The following is a 24,640-nucleotide window of genomic DNA, read 5'->3' on the forward strand; positions in this document are numbered from 1 at the left end:
TATTCCATCACTGTAGCCAGAAAGTTCTAAGCAGATTAACAGGTCCTTGGCAGAACTTCTAATGTGACAGACAGATAGAACTCCTAACACCTTCCAATAAGTGCATAATTTTACATTAAATAAGTGAAGTTTTGATGCTGTAGACAAACATATTTCAATAATGACATTAATCAATAATTTTTAAAATTTTTATTTTTATAAGATGAACAATGACTCATTGAATAATTTCTGATGAAATGATTAACAGTTTCAAAGATAATTTTATATTCTTGAAAACTTAAGAGTATATTTAAATGGGCACATTTCTCAATAACTAATTAAGAGAATACTTAAAAGTTCCCATTGAATGTATGTGGCGGCAGTCCTACTTTATTCATCCTACTTCAATTCAATGACTCTTGGTAGAACATAGTGATTAATTTAGCTAGAAATTCATGGCACTGAAAATATTAAAAATAAAGGCATTCTAATGTACTGTTTGTACATGTTTGTGTGATACTGCAGTATCTATTTTATCTTAATAAACACTTTCCGTTCTTCTTTCCCTGTCCTGTCTCCCAGGATCCTACCTTACTTCAACAAAGGTAATCACTCAAATTTCCCTAGCATCTCTTTTCACCCTGAATTTTCTAGCTTTCTAATCTTTTCAATAATATGATTCATTTTGGTAAAAGATTTGGTGAAAAAGTTAAATTACACTAAAATTGAACTGCAATTTCGTCCCCAAGGCTTCTCCCAACCTGTCAAACTTTTCATGCTTCAAATCAGAGGACTAGAGAAACTGGCTAGTTGGGGCTCCATCCTGCCCATACTTCTGCACTGGGCTGGAGCTTCCCGATGGTACTAGCATAAAGTGGGGACTGGGCAATGTCATTGCCCATTCACTTTCCAGTATCAGCTGGCAAAGGAGCTAAAGCCTCCAAATGAATATTTCTGATCAAATCCATTACAATATTTCCCATTTTTGCTCTTTGGCCAGTCTCCAGGTAGGGCAAGTACTTAATGCACTTGAATGCTAATTTAAAGAGGAGAGGTTCAAGCCTACCCAGAAGGAGGGTCCTTTCAAAATGATCAGTCCTTGAAAGTCCTGGGGGTGCAATTCTACTCTGCCACATATGGGGCTGCTATGAGTTGAAATCAAGTGAAAGGCAAGTAGTTTTTGTTACAGGTTGGCCATTTAACCTTAGGATAACCCTTCTTGATATGGACTCAGCTTCGTTTTTTCAATAACCCCTTATCCTTTACAGGTCAGTCACAAATCTGTAATCTCTATTGCTTGGTTACTTGAGGACACCTTTGTAGAACCAGGTAACAACGTGCAATGATTACTAGAATAACAGCCACAGAGCACAATGGGAGTTGATGTACTAAAGTAATCATTGCCCTTAATAATATGCTTGTAATATAAACTTAATTTTGAACCTTAACTCTGAGTAACTATTATGAAGAAGATAAAAGAAGTCTTAAGATTCATGATTCTAAACTATTAATATGAGAAAATTTTCTGATACTCAAACATAGCAAGCTCCATTTGCTCAGCAGTGAGGTACTTGCACCAAGTTCCCCATTGCCTTTTTGGTGCACAAATTTATAACAATGAAGACTATTTTCTAAAGAAATAACTTTGCCATCAAAGTCTGCTTCCTTTTCAAACTACGGTATTTAAAAAGTCATTCGAGTTGTAAACACTCAAGAGTAAGCCAGTTTTAGGGTCACATTATTGTGTCACAGTAACAGAAGTGTGAATCACATTGATTTCTTTAAGTCATGGATTCAGGTTCCCCTACAGCCTTCATACTTCATGTAAGTTGTTAGGAAAATCCAAATCTTCACTCCTGGCACCTTTGCTGCCAGAGATGTTGCATTATCCTGAAATCACACATAGTTAGCTGCTTTTTATTTTGGTTGACAAGGTAGTTTGAAATGATTACCCCACTAGCACTGTCTTCCATATTTAGAAGCAGAACTAGAGGCATTAAACTGAGGTATTCTTGGTGGTAGTTCTGCTGCTTCCGTTTTGCCCCAGAACCAACCATGGTATTGAGGATGAATCTGCAGGAAGGATTCTTTTTAGCAGGTAGCGATTACCATAGGTGCCCAACACCACCTATCTGTGGGGACTGTAAGATATTTGTAAGACCGACTAACATCCTTTTCAATTACCAGTCTAATTCTATGGCCTTACCTATGTGATGAAATTGTTGATTTGCCCCAAATCTTCACATTTTTGAGCCAGTAACAATGAGTTTCTATACATGGACTTATCAGAATAGCTTTAGGTTAAATCTCCAATTTGTAGAAATCAAAACACAAAAAGGTAAGTATTAGCAGACAACATTTTGTGTCATTGTGCTTTTCTTTAATCACTAGAGACAATAGTATATATTTTACTGTGGGATAGGGTCAATTATTTGATGCCAGCTGATGGTCAGTCACACTGATGGCCAGATAAGATTCCAATTCATCCTTGTAGGATAATTTGATGCCTACTTCAAATAATTCAAACAAAAAGTATCTTACAGTACATGTGCATACATGCTTGCAAGTGTACTATTTGGTGGTTTGTAAAAACAGCTATTGCACATCTTTGCGGTTCTAAGAGAATCTAAGTATATGAGGTTTGCTTCTTATCAGGAGAAAATTAGCTTAACGTGAGTTATAAAGAAGACAAATGGTCTCTACCTGTTGGAGGCACTGATGCCTAAGTGCTCTGATGCTAACACACAGGAAAGTTGGAGGTTTGAGTCCACAGAAATGCCTGAGAAGAAAGGTCTTGCACTCTGTTTCTGAACAAGCAGTCCCACTGCGGTGCACAGTTCTATTCAGACAATAAGGGCTCATCTGTCACAATGAACTCCGTGGCAAATGCTTGTTTACTCCTGCCCTGTGATCACGATAGTTTCTCTAGTCTAAACAAGGCAGACATCCATCTGCTTTACAACATAGTCCTTACTATTTTCATATTATGATCTAACCTTCGGTTCTTTACATGACTTTCACTAAGTCATACAGGGTTTTTTACTGATTTTCTTTTCCTGAAACTGCATTGAGGATTAATTCTTCTGAAAACTACTTGGAATCGAACTCACAGCAGGTTTCTTAACACCATGTTGTCAAATCTGGATAGAGATAGTGTCCAAACTCACCAAAGACGAGTGTTTGAATTCACAGTAACAAAAGTTACAAAGTTTGTGCAAAAGATGTTGTACACCCTTGGAGTACATAGAGCTTGCTATAGTTAATTTTATATAAAGCTACATTTCGCATTAAACCTATTCTGTGCTACAGTATAAGTAATTTCTCTAGATTTATTCTTCCTAACAACAATAACCGCCCCCTCCCAAAAAAACCGAATGCTCATTAAATCTCAGAAATTTGAAGATGCAAATTGCATAGTTGTGATGCTTGTAAATGCTGTCATCATCTTTTAAACACCATCCTGGCTTTGGAACTCTTCAAGCTTTCCAAGGGTCATGAAATAAACCCGGCTGTGGTGATTGCGCAGGGTAGAGGTAAAGAAAAGCTGTTAAAAAAAAAAAAAAGACACCATCAGGATATGTCTCCTACATTTTAAAATTACATTTGCCCAGCAAAAGTTTTAAGTACTTTGATACAACTCGTCATTTCAAGTTAATCATCACCTGACCATTATATATTGAACCCTACTATTTTTTGCTTAAAGAGTCTGACTTTATAATTACAAATAGCATCTTTCCGTGTTCTATATATTTTTAGTAAGTATGGATTAAATAAGTCAAGCTACTTTTTCATAAGTGGCATTCATCTGCTGAAGTACTTGCTTAGTTTGGTTTGAAAATTCCCTGTTGTTGTTTACCTTTTAAATAACCCACAATTTTTATTAATGTTGTCTTTTCTTCTCAAATTAGGAGATGATAAAATTCTTTAGCTGCTATTTCCCCTCGCTGTGGAGTTAAGAGGTCATTGGAATTTTCTACTTTGTGATTTACTTTTCCAACACCAATTGACAGATAAGTTTTAAGCACACTGACTTAGACAGGGTTAGGCTGAGTAAATATGGTTTGTGCCATAAATAAAATCAGAATAGAATATGAACACAAATATCAAACATGGGCCTCTGGGTCATGACTAGAGCATTCAACATCCACAATAATTACACTAGAAAGGGTTTGTGACATAATAAAGACGATGATAATGACAAGCCATGCTAGCTCCCTTTGACATACCTCCGTTTATGGGCCAGACACTGTGAGATGCTTACTATATAACCGTTATCATTAATTTTCACAATGTTATCCTAAGCTGTTGTTAATATTTCGATTTTGGAGATGAGGAAACAAAGGCTAGGAAAGACTAACCACACTTTTTTTCAGTTTCTGACACCTAGTTAGTTGTCAGAACTGAGACATCTCTTAGCACTAGTCAAATGAGTACCTTCTTTGATGTTAACTGCTTTACGCTAGAATCATCTGCAATGTCTTGTAAATGTGAACATTTTCTAATCCTGGCTTCATGCTTCTGTTTCTCACAATATGCAGGGACTTCAATATCTTATATAATGATCTTTTCTATGTAAATGGTTGTCAACATTTTTTTAATTGGCCTCATTTTTCTTTGGTGCAAAAATGGATATAATACCTACTATTGAATATTATATTAGCTAGCTTTCTGAAGTACTCAACACAAGACTGAATAATTATTTCTTCTGTTATTGTCTGTAACTTAAAGGTCTCAGAGGTAGATTGTCCCCAGCAATCTGTTTACTATGTTTAATATGAAAAGGCAAAGGGCTATTGAGCAAAACCACTTAAGGATTTTGCACCAATTACACAAAATACCGACTAAGCTTTGCTGAGGATATAACAAAAAAATCTTACTTTTTTCTTTTTTAAAATTGCTTCCTTTTGATAACTAATGTCATCATTGGCTACATCAATAATTTGATACAAAATTGTTTTGATCAATAGTAAGTCCATTTGAAAAATACAGACAAATACATGCATGGCTACAAGAAGAGTATAATTTCCTTTAATTAATATTTAATGCTTGCTTCATTTTTGCTATAACTGGACACTGTAAACAATACCTTGTCCCCACGGGAACAAAGGAATCTCAGCTTCTTGATTGCTCTGCGCTTCAGCTCATTCTCCAGGACTTTTGCTTGCAAAGAACGCACTTCAATGGCTTTTTGGTCCCATCCTGTGGTTCGCTGGGTACATTCGTAGGCTAAAATAAAAATAGAAAATTATAAAAGTACAAACTTTTCTCAGAAGCTATTATAAAATTATAACCACATTCAATGTTTTAGAAGTCAGAGGTTCATTGTTATAGTTCAGGTTTAAATATATATACAATCCCCATCTTTGTTCGTTAGTCAATGATATGACCATTTTGAAGCGTGGGAGTGGTGGTCAAACTGGTTATCTGTTGACACGATCTTGACAAACATTGAATGTCTAGATCTCTTGGTTTCTTCGATACCACAAAGTCAAGTGCTCATAGTTGTCATTTATTCTAGTCTCAGTAAAGTACAATATTCCATATGGGCTTTGTTTACATTCAAGTGGCAGGCATGGACATGGAACTTTTAAAAATGAAAACGATTAGGAAAAATGACTTGCTGTAATAATGAATTTAGCAACTCTAATGCAATTCAATAAATTGCAATGTTCTGAACAGAAGTGAAGCTCATTTTATACTGTTAAGGTTTTCTTCTGCTCAGAAAAAAATGTGTATTTTAACATTTGGGTCCTATTTATATTACTTTTTCACAATACAGATGATGATAATAATTACGGTAAAGCAGTAACCTAATTATGTAAACCGCCAATCAGCCAGCTGCTGTTGTAAAGTACTTTTTGGCTTGGGAAAAAAACAAAAAATTTAAATGTTTAACTTCCCAGTTGATATATTTTTTTAAAGGGAAGCAATTTCCCCCCCCCAAAAAAAAAACCAACTCTGGTATTTAAAATACCATCAGGATTTGCCCTAAAGCTAAAATAGTCTGCAAAACAAAATAAGGTATCTTCATTGCCACATCGACAAATCATAACTCGGTAAAATAATTTTATTTTTTCTATTATAAATGAGTTTCATTATTGATATAATTACTATATATATTCTCCTTTATTTCCTGAATGTTTTAGAATGCTTTGGTTTATAAAGAAAATTTACAAAGAAAATAAAAAGACTCAAACATGTAATTCAACTTTTAAGAAAGTGACTTTTCTCAGGCAGAGTGTGAGCCATTTTACATCCCTCAATTAAATCTTAGGAAGCATTTATGATCTCCTCATTCCTTTTACATGAAAATTTAAAATATGATGCATATGACAGTGGAATTGTAATTCAATTGCAGTCATTTTGATTCAGAAAATTTGCTCTCTTGAAAAAAGAATTTACAACTTCAGTTTCAGATTAAACTTAAAATCAGCCCAGATAAAAAGGAAGTAAGGGAAGTCATAGTGGCCTGCATGATGGCAGCAAGTAATAGATTTAGTCTCTCTGGATTTAGACTTCTTCACCTCTGTGACTACATAAAAATACGGGATTTTTGTCAACATCTTCACAGGGCTAAGCTTTCTATGCCTAGGCTACTTGTTCACTCTAAGTACACAATTGATATGGCATCCCGTTATCTTTTACTTAATCTTAAAATTAAAACCTGCTGAACATCTTGACACATAAATTCACCACTTAATCTAGCGACTGCACCTGTGTGGGCCAGTATGCTTTCAGAGACTGGGGATTTAGTACTACTTGTAATTGTTGTACCTGCAAACATTCATTTGGGAATCCAAAGTAGTACTCCTAGGCTTGAAAATATCTATTATAGCTGGAGGAAGGATTTAAATTAGAGACCTTTGGATCTGGGTTAGTTGCAAATAATTAAGAAGGGGTTTGTTTTAGCCAGAAAAGCCAAGTAACTGATGTATTTAATATCGGTGTTTATACTGTCATCGTTAGTATACTCTCAAACATATTTAATATACAAAATATCACCTCCACAAAGTACTATAATTTATTTTACATTTAGATATGGAGATGTCTTTCAAGTTCTAGCAATCTAAAATAGATTTTCCTTTCTGGTCAGAAGGTGTCTTAAGGACAAAAACCTGTGCTAGATGACTTTTCAAGATCTCTTTGAGTTCAATGATTGTCGGGTGGCATGACTATAGGGGTATGTTCAATTAATTTCAATTTAATTTCCTTATTCCCATTTCTTATTAGTACACTGATCACAAAAGGATGACGTTGAAGATTAGAAGAATATTCTTTATTTTTAGTTCCTTTTGTCCCAGATCTTTCAATTATGCTGTAAACATTTACTTTCTGTCACTTAAAACAGTCATAAACCTTCTGTGATCTCTTTACTGCTTGGAGAGAAATGGAACACAATTTCAAGACAAACCACATTATCTCTACAAAAATAATGTATTCTGAAAATGCATTGTAATGTTCCATTTTCCCATAATGAAAAAATGTCCACGGAAAGTAGGTTTTATTGATTCAGTCTTGAAAGTCACAACAATTTTATAGAGATTTCAAAAGCTTCTGGGTAATCTAGTGATAGATAAATTCTTCTCCTTTTCCTTGTTCTTCTTTCTCTCTCGTACTCCTTTATTTAGTCCATTAAATTCTCCACCTTTCATGAGTATTTGTCCTCTCCCAAATCTGTCTCCTTTCTTTAGTATTTTTAATTATTGTATGTATTCCAGCCTCTATTTAAAAAGGACCATATAGTTATCAAGCCTCAGAGGCCCACATGATCGTTATTCTCGTTTCTCAGTTCAGCAGTCCAACATTGGTTAAGAAGGGGGTAAAAAAGCCCTTGCTGCACTAAGGGGAATCATTAATAGAGTTTGTATTTATTTTATTAAAATATAACCTCTGGATGTGTACAAAAGAAAAAAAAGTCCTTGTCTGCCATGGTTTAAATGGGAGTCTCCTTTACTTTGCCCTCTGGGAGGTATCTAATAGCATTCCAGTGAGTCACTACTTACCTTTTTTCTAAATGGAGAATGATGACATTTTATTTTTCAGAATCACTCCTGGGACATAGTGATCAAATCAAACATTACTGACTATGAGATCACAGAAACATTTTGCTTTTATTGCCTGTTTCTTAAGGTAAGTGTCACCCCCCCACAACCCCCACCACACACACACACACACACACACACAATCAATGTGATGGGAAGAAGCATTTTCAATATCTGTATAGTCTGTAAGCAGAAGAAGTGAAAATTAAAGCACAAATTGTTTTGGAAGAGAATGAGGCCCCGTTTCAATTACATAGCTATGGTAAAGGAAGCACAAATCAGATAATCAAAACTAGCTTCTTCCTGGGATTCCCATTAACGCTGTGAGCATAGGACACACACAGCATCTTGTTATGGAACCAAGCATGCAGGATCCCAAATTAATCCTATTTTCCCAGAAAACCAATGTGATAAGCAATTATTTCGTAGGGCATATTTTTACCCTTGAGAAGCTCCTGTAGGTTTGCATAAAACATTAAAAATATCTATACATACCCACAGACGATGGTACGTCTTTCCACACTTCAAGGATCTTCTTGAAGAGTTGTTCATTTGCTTCCACAGAAAGGGCTTCAGCATTGAAGGTGAGCATCATGCCAATTCCCAAGCAATCAGGCAGAATGACGATACTCTGTGGTGTAGAGATTTTCATGGGATGGGATTATGTTGCATACAGATTTACAGGCCCAACATTTGATCACTGTGACTTTAGTTGAAGCTGCTTCAGTGAATTAATAGAGACCCAACAGAGGTTGAAGGTGCAGGGAAAGGAGGAGAAAACGTCTATGTAAAAAATCGAACTATTGTACCTCCTAAAACCGGAAACTCCACTAGCCCAATGCCATCGAATCGATCCCAAAAAAGTTTTGTTGGGTTTGAACCAAGTATGTTGACCCACAATGCTTAACCCACTGTGACACCAGGTTTCTTTAAAACTTAAAACTTATGTCTATGGCATAAAGTAGTCATGGGGCCATATTCCTTGACATTGAAAATAAACCTCTTTGTGAAAAAAAACGTCCAGATATATTTCCAACACAGAGAAATGTGCTAAATTTTTAGTAGTCAGTCTAATAATAGAAATGTTACTTTTAGATAATTAAATTGAAGTTAATATTCATTTCAGCACATGTATGAAAACTTTAGTAATATGTTAGCCAAGAAAAACCAACAGCTTATCAGCCCATTCATTCGAATCTACATAAAAAAATCCACTCAAAAATAGCTTGAGCTTAAAATGTTTATAAAAGGCAGCTTCATGAAATCCTTCACTTCACCTCCAGTCCTCTTCACATACAGGCTTTTAATCTATATTTTACAATCTTAAAATACATTCAGTACACAAATGCCTATGACTCAAAAAAGCCAAGGAATTTATTAAATCCAAAGACATATTCAGTGACAAGTATGACATACTAAGAAATTAAGCAATCCCAATTTTTATGCTGCATTCAACAGTATGTGACAAACGTTGCTTCAACTATAGAGACTGTCAAACTGACAGTTTTTCTCCAATCAACGCACAATTAGGCGATTCTATTCCTTCTCAAATTAATAAAAAGTAAAAAAACCAAAATGATACTTGCCAAATTGAGCATACTTAGGCCAAGTGCTTGAGGCCATGTCTCGGCAACGACTATCCTTAAAACTAAAACAGGTATCCAGAGGCGAAACGCAATTTTAATGTGTTGCCTGGGCACTCTCATGAGCAAAGGAGTCAGTAAAGAGATGAAAAGAGAAAGTGCAAGAAAGAAGGCTGTCTTACTAAAACCTGTTCAGAATAAAACAGGACTGATGGAAAGCCAGACAGTTTCAGAGATTTAATTCTCTTCTTTCTCAGATGATTTTTGAAGTAACCAATTATTCTTTAGCACACAAGGCTACCTTGTAGCCTTACAGTGTTTGCAAAGTAGGACTCTGGGGTAAGATATTATTTTTAGTGTGTTCTGTTTCCAAAGAAATTCCTCCCTCCCTTGTATTCGAGTCCTTTTTCTCTTGATGGGTCAAGACATCAGGGATTGAGCTAAAAATATTATTTTTTTAATATACGTAAGGTATCTTAATTAGGTCAGAGCATAATTTTAGAGAAACTCATCTTCTCTCAGTCTACTTCTTACATCAATTAACTAATGATTGCCCTACAAGGAAACAATTCTTGTGCTTTGCAGTCAAGTGACACACAAAGCTCAACATTTTTTAATGACTTCTTACGCAAGTGTAAACGTGGACCACTACTGTAAAGTTCAGTACCACATTTACTTTTAAATAAAGGCTACCTGACGCAATATAAACTATAATAAAATAACAAGATGCAGGGAAAAAAATAAGATACTAAAGCCTAGGAAGAAACATCAATCCAAAGGAAATGATTTATCTCAAAATGGCACGAACTGATTATCTCAGTGGCTTTGCTCATCCTGATTTGTTGTTTTCTACATTATCAAGGTTATTTCTATGTAATCATAGGTAACAACTGGGTGAGATTACTAATATGGCTAAAAGAATTTGTGTGGGGGGGATCCCCAGTTACGATCTGGAAATTGCTATTTTTTTCTCAGAGATTAATGAAACATTCTGGAATTTGTTCAAAATACCAAGCAACTGCACTGTACTACCACTGACTATGAAGATGGCATTGGACCAGGCCATATTTCACTATGAATCATTATGTTATGTGTGCGAGGTCCCTGGACAGAAACTAGCAGCAATAGTGATCACAAACCTGCTGCCATCACATAGGTACTGACTTATTTTGCCCCAACAGGGTAGAGATGCTTCGTACTGTTTCCAAGACGAAAATCTTCCCAGAAGCAGACTGCCACATCTTTCTCCTGCAGCATTAACGGTGCATTCAAACTGCCCACTGTTCTATTAGCAGCAGAGTGCTTTAACCACTGTGATACCAGGGCTCCTTGATAATAACACAGTGATTGAAAAAGTAACGCGTTTTCTCTTATATAACACTACACTAAATTTTAGTTGTCTATAAACTGAGGAGGGGCTCGGTGGCTCTGTAGCTTAGGTGTTGAGCCACTAAATGGAAAGTTGGCAGTTCAAATTCACAAGCAGCTCCACAGAATAGATAAGGCTGTCTGCTCCAGTAAAGATTACAGTCTCAGAGAACATATCTAGGGTCACTAGAATTTCATGTCTACGTGATAGTAGTGTTTGGTTTTAATAAAATAGAAAATTAAGAAAAAGTGAAGCATAGAAATGTTAGTTCAACCTTTCCTTATTAAAATGCTGTTCAATAATAGAAACATCACCACTGTCATCAGATCTGAGATACCATGGATTTATAATTAATAGAGTTATGTGTATCCATTTGTGCAAGCTATAATTGTTTTTAAAAATATAAAAGGCATGAATTGAATTTTATACTTATTCATTTCAGACTTGATGTGATACATTTTTAGTTTCATTATTTTAGAGGTAAAACGTTGACATACACTGGCTTTCAGAACGCTAACTTTTTAAAATCTGAAATCTCAACTATAATTGATTCTATTAGAGAACACTACAGCTGTAATACAAAATAGTTCAATACAATATGAATAAAGATGACGGACAGGCATGATAATGCTTCAAATTTTAATAGTAGAGCTGTAGTTTTAAAGAATCTACTAATGCGTTGCAGGGGCTCACAAAAACTAAGTCAAGGATACCACCAAACAAGAGCTCTCAAATCGCTGACATCAAGCACATTCTGTCTCAGACGGACTCAGTAAGACAAATTAGAACTGCCCCATGGGTCTCCAAGGTTGTGAATCTTGACAGAGGCAGAAAGCTACATCTTCCTCATGTGGAGCGACTGGTGATTTCCAACTACTGACCTTGTAGTTAGCAGCCCAACACATAATCCATTTAATCTACATCCACAAAAGTGGACTGCTCAGAAATGGAAAGAGGAGGGGGGCAGCAGTCATTCACTGCAGTTGTTCATTACCAGATAGAATGAGGACTGGATACAGTCAGATCTTCTGGTTTTCAATAGAAGTATAGATTCTCAAATGTAAAAATGTATTCATTAAAAACCAAGAAAGCACGTTGTTTTAGACTGATAAAATCCATTCATAATACAGATTTCGTTGTCTGGACTAAGAAGCCATAAACAGTATTTGTTTATCCATAACTACTTGCTAGTATTCTGTACTTACCTTCTTGGTTTCCATTCCCAAATATATACTACAAATCATATTTTCAAACTTTTAAGGGTTTTAGCAGTTGAAAAACCTCTACTAGTGTGAAAGCTAATCATTTCTGGGGATCTGAAGATATTATCTTACATTGTTGGGCAGGGTCACATCAGACATAACCTCAGATTCGGCATCGATAATGTGATATCCATCGGCTGAGCTGAAGAAAATCTTTAGGCTTTTTTCAGAACCAATAGCCAGGTCAACTGTCACTGGCTTATGACCAAGCGTCGGAAATACCTGTAAATATAAAATCAAATATAGCCCAGAGACCAAAGCAATCATTTGACTAAGGCAAAAACTCTCCCACTATTTGTTTAACAGGATTTTAACTCATATTTATTTTTAAATAATACTAGGTATATAAAGACCTATATATTATAATCTATTTTAGGACTGATATTTCAGAAGGGATATATTTATATTCAGATTATAAATTAGGAGTTTCCCTCCAAAGAGAAAATTGCCAAAGATTATGAAAGCTTTGCAGAGCCTTGTACTGTTGCTTGTCTTTAAATTCCTTGCCTTGAGCTTCAGCAAATGAAGGAGCTCATCTGGTCTCTTAAACCGGTTGGCTGGATCAGCTGCCTTTATTTTTGCCAGTATTCGTATATAGGCTTCATAGGACATATAATCTCCTTCAGAGTCTGCTGATTGATCAATGCATACTTAGTAGGGAATGAAAAAGGTCAGACATGTTAACCTACCACAAAAAATGGGAGTACTTAAGGCTCCTATGGTTCCTAGTCAAAAGACACCAGTGACCAAAAGGGGTTCACTGACACGATAGGTCACAGAGGAGGGCTTAGTATCATGGGATTCCTTGTATTGGAGACATAAAGTAGGATTCAAGAACTGAAGTGAGGAACTGTGTATCAGGCTAGACAAGAGGTTAGGACTTATTCTTTGCTTTCCAGCTCCATACCAGGCAGCTCTAACCAACCAGCAGACCCTAAAGAACAAACCCATATGCAAATACTGGCAGTAGATCCAAGGCACAATTAAGGGAGATCAGATCAGGGATGTGACCTATGTCAGGGAAGACCCACCCTGTTTATATAGAGTCTATGGTATTTATATATTGTTGTAGATAGACACCGAGGTAGAGCGATAAGAATTGAGCTATTTTTATTATGCACATATGATGTCTTCAACTCTAAAATATACCATATAAAAAATAATCTGAGTTAAGGTACAAAAATAGCTTATGTGTACTTTGCTGGGATCTTTCAAAATGCACCCCTATCAGTACTTTGTAAATGCTTGTCTGGGGACCAACTAGTTCAAAATCAACTAGGCATTTGTTAAAAATATTTGTTCCCAGGCCCCACTCCAGATGCATAAACACAACCTGGGGTTGGGTCTGAGATTTTAATTTTCAACAAATATTCCAGGTGATTCTGGTGTTGAACTCAGGGTTAGGAGGTACTGGACACCATATAAAGTTTGCTAATTTTATTACCATTGAATACATGCAAAATAATCTTATTAAAGTGGATTGACTTTAATTTTGATGCATTATATGTGAGTTACTCTAGATAAAAACAGTGCGCAACTTATAGAACATGAAGAAAAAAATCATTAACTTCCAAGGCTGATCCATAGAAATTCAAGTAAGCAATAATAAAAGTGAATATAACACTAGCAATTCAAATACACCCAATCAATATGTCTATCTATTATTTCCAGAGATAAATGTGTTTCAAAGTTCAAGCTTGAAAGGAATGTAGGTCCACTCTTCTCCTTGCCCCCACCTTTGGTAGCTCTGAGAATGGGAACAGAGGCTTTATTGTAACTTGTCTCTCTCCAATAGGATTTCAGTCTCTACCACTGCTGGATCTTTTCCTTTTCCTAACCTCACTCTGCTCTCCATCCTCCTCATGAAGAATGACCGATAATGTTCTCTAACATGATAAATTCAATGATATCTCTCAGGTGTACGAGAGACATGTATACATATTAATGGATTTTGAGCTTTTACTTAATTCTAGCTCAAGTTAAAACAATTAGTTCTTATGACATGGCCCTGCTTGATGCCAACCCTCTTGAAGAGATCATTGAAGATATGAGAGATATCACAAAATATGGTGAAGAAATGAAATGGTGCCCAGCTATCAGAAGAAGTAGCTTCTGGGGACCTAAAGGTTTATCTTCAAATAAGCAACCATCTAAATGGGACAGCAAGTACTCTTATCATTTCATCTCCCTTTTGATCCCTTTTTAAGGTTGTTTCAGTTTTTTTTTTAATGTGAAGGGGAAATACACGTGGATTAAACCTCTGGTGAATTCCCTTTGACCATGGAACAGGTTATGCCGAATTCATTGGAAAGTGGAATATTTCAGATACCAAACTCCAAACCAAACTCTCTGCCTCTGAGTCAATGCTAATAACTCAGAGCCACCCCTGTGGGTTTCTGAGACTGCAACAATTTATGGGAGTAGAAAGCCTAGTCTTTGTCCTGCAGAACTGCTGGTGCTTTTGAACTGCCAACCATGTGGATCACAGACCAACACATAACAACGAGACCACCAGGGCTTCTTCTTATCATTTGGTCTCCTTTATTACCTATTTTAAACTTGTTCTAGTTTGAAATATTTTCTTTTCAATTGGAGTTTTATCTGTTTTACTTTGTTATTATAGCTAGTTTTTGTTTTCTTAATGTTGTTCTGTATATGAAATTTAGGATAGGTAAATCTATAGTGGTAGTAATCAGGTTAATGGTTCCTTGCAGTCATGATAGGAGAGGTTGGGGAAAATGGGGAGCTAATAATGATGAGCACAGACAATGCCCTAAAACTGATTGTAGTGATGATTGTACAACTCTTCTTGATGTGATAGAACTATTGAATTGTCTGATAGGTGAATTATATGCCAGTAAAACTGTTCAATATCATAGGTGCCTTTGTGGTGGCACCTATGTTAGGGTCTCTACGATGAGAGGTCTTCACATTAACTACAGTATAACTGGGAGTGAGGAACTGGTGGGAATGAGAGGAGTCAGGGATTTTCCTTATACTCTACCTTGTTGTGGTGCCTGTGAATTGTCTAAAAAAAGGGTAAAACAATAATTATTGACATGGTATATTCAAATGACATTAACTGTAGAAGAATGATTTGTCTTTTTGTACTTATAGTCCAAAACATTGCTATTTGTAATTTCTTGGGAACAGAAAAACTCTACACTATAAGTGAAACGATTACTCACTTTGATGGCAGTGTTTTCATCAAAGGACTTTGGAGCCCACACATAAAGGTGAATGGATGATTTCAAAGCAATTGCAATATAAGTTGTTTCTTCATGTTGAACTATGATAAAATAAAAATATCAATTCCATAGAGTTAAACAAGGATGCTCAGGTATTTGTATTTGTCATTGAAAAATGTCATAAATAAAATATAAGCGCATAGAGCATGTGTTTGTAGAAAGCAACTTCATTAAATTGTATGTCAAAAGCAAGGTGATACAATTTCTAGTTTTAGCACTTACTTCCAAAACCTCTAAACTATACAATGAAACCTATGCAACATTGCTGAAAAAAATTAGAGACACCCACAAATGGTAAAACATTCCGTGCTCATGAATTGGAAGATAACATTTTCAAAATGAAAACACTAACCAAAGCAAACTATATAGATTCAATGTAGGGCTTACCAAAAGCCTAATGCCCTTGATGTAGGATCTATATATAACCTCCTCTCTGAGGGATGGGCAACAGGAAAGTGGGTGAAGGGAGACGTCAGGCAGAGTAAGATAAGATAAAATAATAATTTATAACTTATTAAGGATTCATGAGGGAGGGGGGAGGGGAGAGTAGGGAGGGATGGGGAGCGAAAAAAGGAAAATGAGATGATTCCAGGAACCCAAGTCGAAGGCGAATTTTGAGAATGATGAGGGCAACGAATGTTTAAGGGTGCTTTACTCAATTGATGTATGTATGGATTATGATGAGTTGTATGAGCCCCAAATAAATGATTTATTAAAAAAAAGAAATGGAAAAGCTGATCCTAAGATTGCTATGGAATACCAAGGACTTAAAACAGCCACACAAAAAAAAAGTGTTGAAAAAGAAAATGTTGGAGGACACAAGTTACTACAAACTTATAGTTATAATAGCGTGGTACATCATAAGGATGGACATAGACAATGTATAGAAATTGAGATTGAGATATAAATCCATACATTTATAGTCAATAGATTTTTGAAAATAGTACCAAGATTATTCAATGAGGAAAAAAACAGTCCCTTCAACAATGATCCCGAAACAACTGGATAGTTACATTTCGTATACAATGATTAACTCAAAGTAAAGGAAAGACCTAAATATAAAAGCTAAGACTATAAAAATATTCCTAGAAAACACGGGTAGATCTTTATGACCTTAGATTAGGCAATGGATTCTTAGATATCAAAATCAAAGTACAAATAAACAAATACTGCTAAATTATTAAACATTAAATACTTTTTATGCATCAAAGGGAAGTATGGGATAAAGTACTTACAAATCATATATCTGATAAAGGTTTAACATTCAAAATATAGTAAAAATGTCTATAAATCAATAACAAAAAAGACAGTCCAACTAAAAATTAAGAAAAAGTTAGGGTGATGAAAAATTTTTAGAAGCATATAGTGGTGATGGTTGTATATATTGTACACATACCCCAACTGGGCAAAAGATGAATAAACATTGCTCCAACAAAGATATGCAAATGGTCAACAAGCACAGGAAAAGATGTTCAACATCATTAGTGATTATAGAAGCACAAATCAAAACTATAAGTTACACTCACTAGGATAGACATACTTTTTTATGGAAAACCACTTGTAAAGATGAGGATATAGAGACATTGGAACTCTGCTCCACTGCTGATGAGAATATAAAATGACTCAGTTGCTGTTGAAAACTACTTGAAATTTCCTCAAAAAGTTAAACACTGCTCTAAACCTAGTGTGTCATCCCAGGCCCAGGAACACCATCTGGCCAACAGGCAAGCAGAGTTATCCATAAGGATTCCTTCCAAAACCATGATGTCTATTCATTAAAAGTTAAACATGGAATTCGCATATGATCCATCCATTGTGCTTCAGAGGTGGACACTCAAAGGGATTGAAAACAAATATTTAAATAAGTATGTGAAGAAGAATGTTCATATAAGCAGCACTGTTCACAATAACCAAAATTTGGAAACTATCCAAAGTTCATAACTTGATAAATTAATAAATGATATATATCCATACAATAGACTATTATTCAGTCATAAAGAGGAATAAAGTTTTTATACATGCTAAAATATGAATGGAGCTGTTAAATATTATAATAAGTTAAAAATCAGATAAATATCCATTTATAGGAAATATCTGGAATAGTTAATTTTAGGAAGCCAGAAAGCAGGTTAATGATTTCTCGGAGCTAGGGGAAGAGGTACAGGGAGTAACTGCTGAATAGGTTCTCCTTGGGGGGGGGGGAGGATAATAATGTTTTGGCACTACATGGAGGTGATTGTTGCACAACACTGAATGTACAAGATGTAGCTGAATTGTACACTTTATACTTGTTCATTGTATGCTATGCAAACTAAACTTTAATTAAACATAAAAGCCCGCCAAAGAGAGAATAATAGTTCTAGAGAATCTTTTCTCTGCCCTTCTTCTATTTTATTTTCCAAAGCTTGTTAATCTAATTACAAGCATCAATTAGTCCATTCATGTGCTACTTTTTCTTCATTTCTTCCATATAATATTGGGAGACTCAAGCTAGGTTGCAAAGTGTAACTAGGCCACAGTCTAAAAGAACTGGCAATATCTGCCAGTTCTTGTATTTCTAATAATTTTGCCTTCTTAGACGGTTACATACACTTTAAGCATTTAAGGGTTGCTCCACTATATAACATAATATTGGAACCCTCTCTGCTATTATTATTGGTAACACATAAATTTCTGTGGAAATGATATTTTACACATTTATATATATGCCAAAAGAATTATGAATAGAGAATGAGCCACAAAACAGACATGACATGAATAATCAAAGTTCTAAATACACACAAACATTAAGATGGGAAGATTAAATAGTGTCAGTCACTATTCCAAAGGATAAACAATGGTTAACTCATTTAATCCTCTTAACAGCCTAACAAGTTATTATTTTCCACATTTTACACATAAGAAAATGGATAAACCAACAGGTTAAATATAAAATGTGTATACAAGTGATTTGTATCTAGGTTGTAAAAGAACCCTTCTAACTCACATTAAAAAAATCTGCACGCCTGCAACCCACCTCTCCAACAACACACACACGCGCATGCACGCACGTGCACGCACAAATGACTAAGAAAGACATTTCTCCAAGGAAAATATGCCAACAAATACGCGAAAAGATGCTCACAATCGATTTTATTCCTCACTCTCCACCCTCAAACTCACTGCCACTTACTCACAGGGACCATATGTATAGGACAGAGTAGAACTGCCTCTGTAGGTTTTTGAGACGACAACTCTCTATGGGAGTAGAAAGCGGTACCTTTCTCCCACAGAGGAGTGGTAGTTTAAACTGCTGACCTTGTAGTCAGCAACCCAAAGTGTAACCATTAGGTCATCAGGGCTCCACGTTGTTGTTGTTATTAGGAAATGCAAAACAAAACCATAATTACACATATATCACTTTACAGTAACTAGGTTTGCTAACCAAAATGACACAATGACTAATCTTGGGAAGGTTGTGAAGAAAATAGAACCCTTATACACTGCTGATAAAAATGCAAAATAGTGCATCTTGAAAAACAGTCTGGCAATTGTATCTGAGTGATAAACATACATATCCAATTCCCACGACTAGTAAGTGGCAGGTTCCAGCCCAAGCCACCCACCTCTAGCTAAACCTCCAAGCACTACACTCATTTGTGGATGTCTCGCAAAACAAAACAACAACAACAAAAGAAATTTGTAAAGCAGGAAGTGCTACTTTCCCCACTGATTTCAGACACAACCTCTCTGAGCCTCCTCTGGTATGACTTCCCTGAACTCAAGTTGACTTGACCTATGATATCTCGCTCTTAAAATATTTGTTATCTTACCTGCTATACTTGTACCTTTTGTTAAATTCCCTTTTCCTTGGGATATTGCTTCTGTCTTGCTGGTCAGACTTCATCTTAAACCAATAATACAAGTTCTTTTTCTGTTGACTGGAGGCTAGCATATTCTCCCATTACCTTTTGTACTGCTCCAAAATAAGCTAAAGCAATATGACCAATTAACCCCCCAAGAGTAATTCATAGTTAAGCAAGTACTTAATATAAAATGAACATAGGGAGTGATTGGAATCAGTTCACTGAACTTAAAAGGCTATAGAAATACTATGCAAGCGTAATTACATTGCGGTCTTCCGTAAAGATGCTTTCGTCCCCACTCATTTGTAGGAACAATGCTTTTGGTGATTCGGTGCTGGGTTGGAGAAGTATTAGGTTAGCCAGGAAAACTGGACTTCCCTACTCTGTCCTCTTAGCAAGAACACAGATTTGCAAGATGAATACATTTGCAATGATCTCTTATGTAAAAAAACCTACAATAAAGGCATTTCTATTATAGAAATTCCTGGCTTCACATGCGGGGCAGGGTTTTAGTCCTTTATCGGACTTCTGAAATTATTTAATGTCTAAATTATCTGAGTATCCAATGCTTCATTTAATGGGGTGTGTGTGTGTGTGTGTGTATGTGTGTGTGTACACTTATCTCCGGAAAACCACTGTATATGTAGAATGAAAATGATGATTTAGAATGGAAATATCCTACTGCAATTAATATAATAGGATTCTATCTCCCACCCATTTCACTACTTCGGCTGGAGGGGGCAATTAGTAAGTAGGGGAAGAAGAAAAGGAAGTATGAAAACTGACGGATTTTCATTAAAAATAGAACAGAAAGGGACGACATTTACTTCCCAGTTTATGACAGTTGAAAGCAGGCTTCTGAGACCCTGGGGTTGCTCCTCATTTCACAGTGTACGGTTGTGAAAAGACAGAGCATATGAAAACATTATATTCAGATAAATATCTGGCAATTATCATCATGGACATTGGAAGTAAAAGCAAATCATAGAAAAATCTTCTTTTAGAAGTTTTAAGATGTTTTGGTCAGTATTAGAAAGAATTTCCAATAAAAGAATGACCTCTGTCTTATTGCTGTGCCAGGGAAAGAGAATATTTTCTGAAATTTCCTTACAGGTTCTTAAGGATGTACATACAGAACACTTATATAGTTGAAGCTATCTAGGAGCCAGGGAATAATATCAGTTCATTTGAAACCTGTAGGACCTCTAGGAGGTGCAGAAAGGCAAGAAAAGAAACTAAACATTTCAATAGCTATTTCAGTCAAACGACATTTTCTTCATATCATCAATAATTAAAGTATAAAATACCTAGAAATAACTCAATCAAATCCACTCATCTTTCTATGTGCAATGGTAAATTCCTTCTTTTCTCTATTTTTCATAAATGGAGAAAAGGAAGCAAAACTCAGAAAGGTCTAATAAATATGGAATCGGACTTACGAACACTGAAGTGTTCACAGCCTGTCAACTTATCAATAGCTTTGCAAGCTTCCTCTGTCTTTAGCATGTCCTCCTGCCTTTTCTTGCTTTCGGGATCATTGTTCAAAATCTTGTTCCTCAGCCAGGTCAAATGATACACCCGAAGTCTGTTCTTACGTCCTGATAAATAAGAAAAGACACAGTACCCCAATTCAGCCTAGGGTTCATAAATTAGAAGAACAAGAGGGTGAAAATCATTTTGCCTTTTTAACGAAATGTTTGCATTAAAGTAAAACTCACTGTGTGTGTGTGTGTGTATATATATATACCGATTAAGAGAATAGAATTATCATATATTCATTTTTACCCGTGCTAATCTCTAAATTATGTCCCTCCTAGTAGTTGGAGACCCAGAAGGTAAATACTGTACGTAAGAACTGTTTGGGCATTCAGGAAAAGTGGGATGGGGCACTTATGTTCTGTCATGCTTAAAAATAATTGAAGTTGTCATAATTTTTCCGTTCACCTTTAATGTTAATTATTAATGATAAACACCTCCAAATGTTATTCATTTAATGAAAAAGGGACATTAACATCACACATTCATGTTCATTTCTAAAGTAATTTTTAGGGTTTCACTTTTGAAGATTTCTAGGACCATAAATAGGCTTCTTACTCATGTGATGATGATTTAATAGTTTTAGATAACATTTTGAACAAATTTTAGAGTTCAGACATCTATGTGTATTTGTTAGGTAGCTAGCATCAGGGATGGGATGTCCATTGACGCATGCCCAGGAGAGCCAGCATAGGACAAAGCTGGATTTTCCTGCTGGTGGGCGTGGATGGGCATAAAACCTGGGCCAGGTGAATGCAATTCAGCCAATGGGAGCGACCTGGGGTTGTTCACCATGGCTCCCCCGGGAAACCTTGAAAAGGCAAGAACTGAGAGGGAGAGGGGGCTTGTCTTGTCTTGTCTGGTGTTTGTTTCGGAGGAAACTTGGGCGAGAGATCTTTGCGGAACCCTGAGCAGTCTTCTGCCAGGCCGCAATGTCAAAGGAATCCTATGGGTGCCACGTAAAACCTGAAGCTTCTTTTAACTCTCATTAAATTCACTTGGATCATGAGCCCGGCTTCAGCGTGAATTCGTTCTCATGTGGAGCCAAGGACCAAGGCTGAAATCTAGCCCGGAGAGAGAGACCTTACATATTGTCATTCTTTTCTTAAATAGTAAAATGTGGGTTTTAAACTCCTAGGTACCGTGCTATACTGAGATTATATGTATAGTTTAAAGGAACTAGAACCTAAATTTTAGAGACCTTCAAACATTAAAGGTCAGATTTGGGTTAGAGAAAGTTGAAATAATAAGTCTCCTAGCCAGCAAGGTGTGTTTAAAAACTAAACCTTGCTCTTGTAGATTCCAAACAATTTAAATGAATGCCCATGAAAAATGACAACTAGTCATGGAGACTGAGAAGACCTATAGAGAGGGTGTTCTCTTCTAGTAAATAGTTTGAGCAAAATTAATCACAAAAAGGAATAGCCATGAAGACAGGGAGTATATATACTCTTATAATTAACTGTGATTGACATCAGTTGATTCTGTTTTTGACATGTTTTGTTTTTAGTATTCCTCTTTTTCAGTCAGTCATCTTTCATCAAAAATCAATTTCCATTCTAGTGTTTTACTGAGAGAAATTAAGGACTAATAATAGCTATCATTATTAATACTCATTTAGTGGCACACTCATTTTCAAAGGTCCAGGTTCTGACAATACAAAGCCAAGATTCATTCAAGTATGTGTTAAGCGTACCAGGGATCCATTAGTCTTCTAAACTCTATTTCTAAGTTCTTGTGAAACGGCTGTGCTAGGGACAATAGTCGCTTTCTTACTCAACTATTGTCCACTTGTTCTTCGCTGCTTATAAAACACAACATGGAATGTATACGTGGTTGTTGCAAGTGAGTAGCATGTGAATGGATGAACATTGAAGCTGGGAAGTTGTACATTATTTAGAAAACAATCTTCAAGAATGCAGATGATGTCATTTTTCTTAACTTGGCAAGGAACATTATAATGAAATATTCAGGCATCAAATGTGAATCAGGCTTATTGAGGATGGAGTAAAGCCCTGAAGTATTGTCCTGATATAATTTTTAAATCTTAAACCTAACCGCAGGGGCCCCATAGGTCTTCTTTAAATCAACAAGTCATGTTAATGAGGTTCACTAGTAAAGAAAGATTGCCTTGAACAAAGTGATTTATCTATATGCAATAAAATTGACAACAGCAACTAAAAAAATTAGCTAGGATGCTTGAAGGGCACTGAGTTTATGTTAATGAGAGGACAATTAGGAAATGAGAGGACAAATAGGAAAAGAGGATGAGACTGGACATACAACCTGAATTGTACAAATATATTCTGTGGTGGCAGTTTCAACAAGAAAAATATAATATTATTTTTAAGGCAATTCAGGTTTAACATAACTCAAAAGTCACGTTTAAATGGTAAATCAGAAACTAAACAACAAACCTAAACACCAAAAAAACCCAAATATATTAAAAATTATAAATATCAAAGACTGGAGCCCCAATTACAATTTATATTTAAAGACTTCTCCTATGAACACTTTCGCCTGAGAAAGTTTTTAACCCAGTTGGCAACCTAATTAACCTGCGTAATTAGTCACTTTATTTTAGATCTTTAACAAACCAACCGGAGATGGTAATCAGCAAATTGAGTGGCTCTACAACTTGGATCTGACGGAATGGTCTTCTCTTTATCAGTTTAGTTATGTTGGCCTTTCCACTTCTGTCCATTAGGTACAGATTCGAGCGGGTTCCCAACAGCAAATTCACTCCTGTTTATTTTTTAAAAATACAGATTAGATCAGAACAATTTTTAGAATTGTCTTTACGTTGGTAGTTTTGCTATTGTGATATGCTAATCTAAAGGCTACGTTAAACATTTTAGGCTAATAGTAAGTTCATTCTGTGGAAGTGTGGACTCTGCCAACCGAACAAAACCCATTTAAATACAAGGAAATATAGAAGCTAATACACTCTAGCAATATTCAGGTGTCTGGCACATGGTCCCACAAACAGAACTTGATGTATCTCAGCACTCCAAACAAATCAACCCTTTTGGAATTCGCCACTAAGCAGTAAGGCTGCCTAGCACATACGAAGATTTTAATTCTGTTGATTTTTCACTCCTACCTATAACTAAAAAATTTTAAGTAATTATATGTAAAGGTATCATTTTAACATTACATGATAATATGCTCATAAAATACCTTTGTAAAACATATTGTCAAATACATGAAATTAGTTCCTATGTACATATACATATGTCCCTACACTCGTTTTGGTCAATTGCATTTCCTTCTTCACAGATAAGCACTATTTAAAAATCAAATGAGAAGACTGAATTGGAAGATAGAACTACAGTTAAAATACATTCCTATGCACGGTGGATTTTTCTCCGTAAATTATATCATAGATGCTAAGAAGCCACAGGGGTGAAAAAAAAGCAGCATCTTCTTTTAACTTGGAGTATGTTCAGGTTCGGTGGGTAAAAGGAAAAAAAATACTCTGCTTTCCTTTCCCCACTCTGTCCTCATCAGTGTTCTACTCCATAGCTAACTGCAGGCTCCAGGGCTGCAGTTTCCTCCCACAGGAGAATCACAGAGGGAGAGGAAATTATGATGATACATTTTTCGTTTCCAAAATGTAGACTCAGTTATTAGATATTAACTACAGCTCTGGCTAGCTTTATTTTCTTGTTATCTGGCACATTGTATTTTATTAGCAAAACTTTGAGAATGCTGTGGGTTTTTGTTCAGTTGTTTGGTACGTACAATTTTAATGTTTGCTACATGGCTGGATCTCT

At 35.7% G+C, this 24,640-nt stretch overlaps 1 protein-coding gene across 1 annotated transcript in view; it reads right to left on the reverse strand.

The window, feature by feature from the left end:
* Nucleotides 1–302: 302 nt before the first annotated feature.
* Nucleotides 303–24,640, reverse strand: part of NRK (Nik related kinase) — a 130,346-nt gene continuing 106,008 nt past the window's right edge. The window contains exons 22-29 of the mRNA XM_075539227.1: nt 23,466–23,609; nt 20,768–20,926; nt 15,420–15,524; nt 12,743–12,885; nt 12,308–12,457; nt 8,517–8,652; nt 5,066–5,205; nt 303–3,523 (exon numbers count right to left, since the gene is read on the reverse strand). Of these exons, the coding sequence (XP_075395342.1) occupies nt 3,428–3,523; nt 5,066–5,205; nt 8,517–8,652; nt 12,308–12,457; nt 12,743–12,885; nt 15,420–15,524; nt 20,768–20,926; nt 23,466–23,609 (1,073 nt within the window). The 3' untranslated portion in view covers nt 303–3,427. The remainder of the gene's footprint in view (nt 3,524–5,065; nt 5,206–8,516; nt 8,653–12,307; nt 12,458–12,742; nt 12,886–15,419; nt 15,525–20,767; nt 20,927–23,465; nt 23,610–24,640) is intronic.

This window comes from Tenrec ecaudatus, chromosome X, assembly GCF_050624435.1.
Source record: "Tenrec ecaudatus isolate mTenEca1 chromosome X, mTenEca1.hap1, whole genome shotgun sequence".
Classification (NCBI taxonomy): Eukaryota; Metazoa; Chordata; class Mammalia; order Afrosoricida; family Tenrecidae; genus Tenrec; species Tenrec ecaudatus.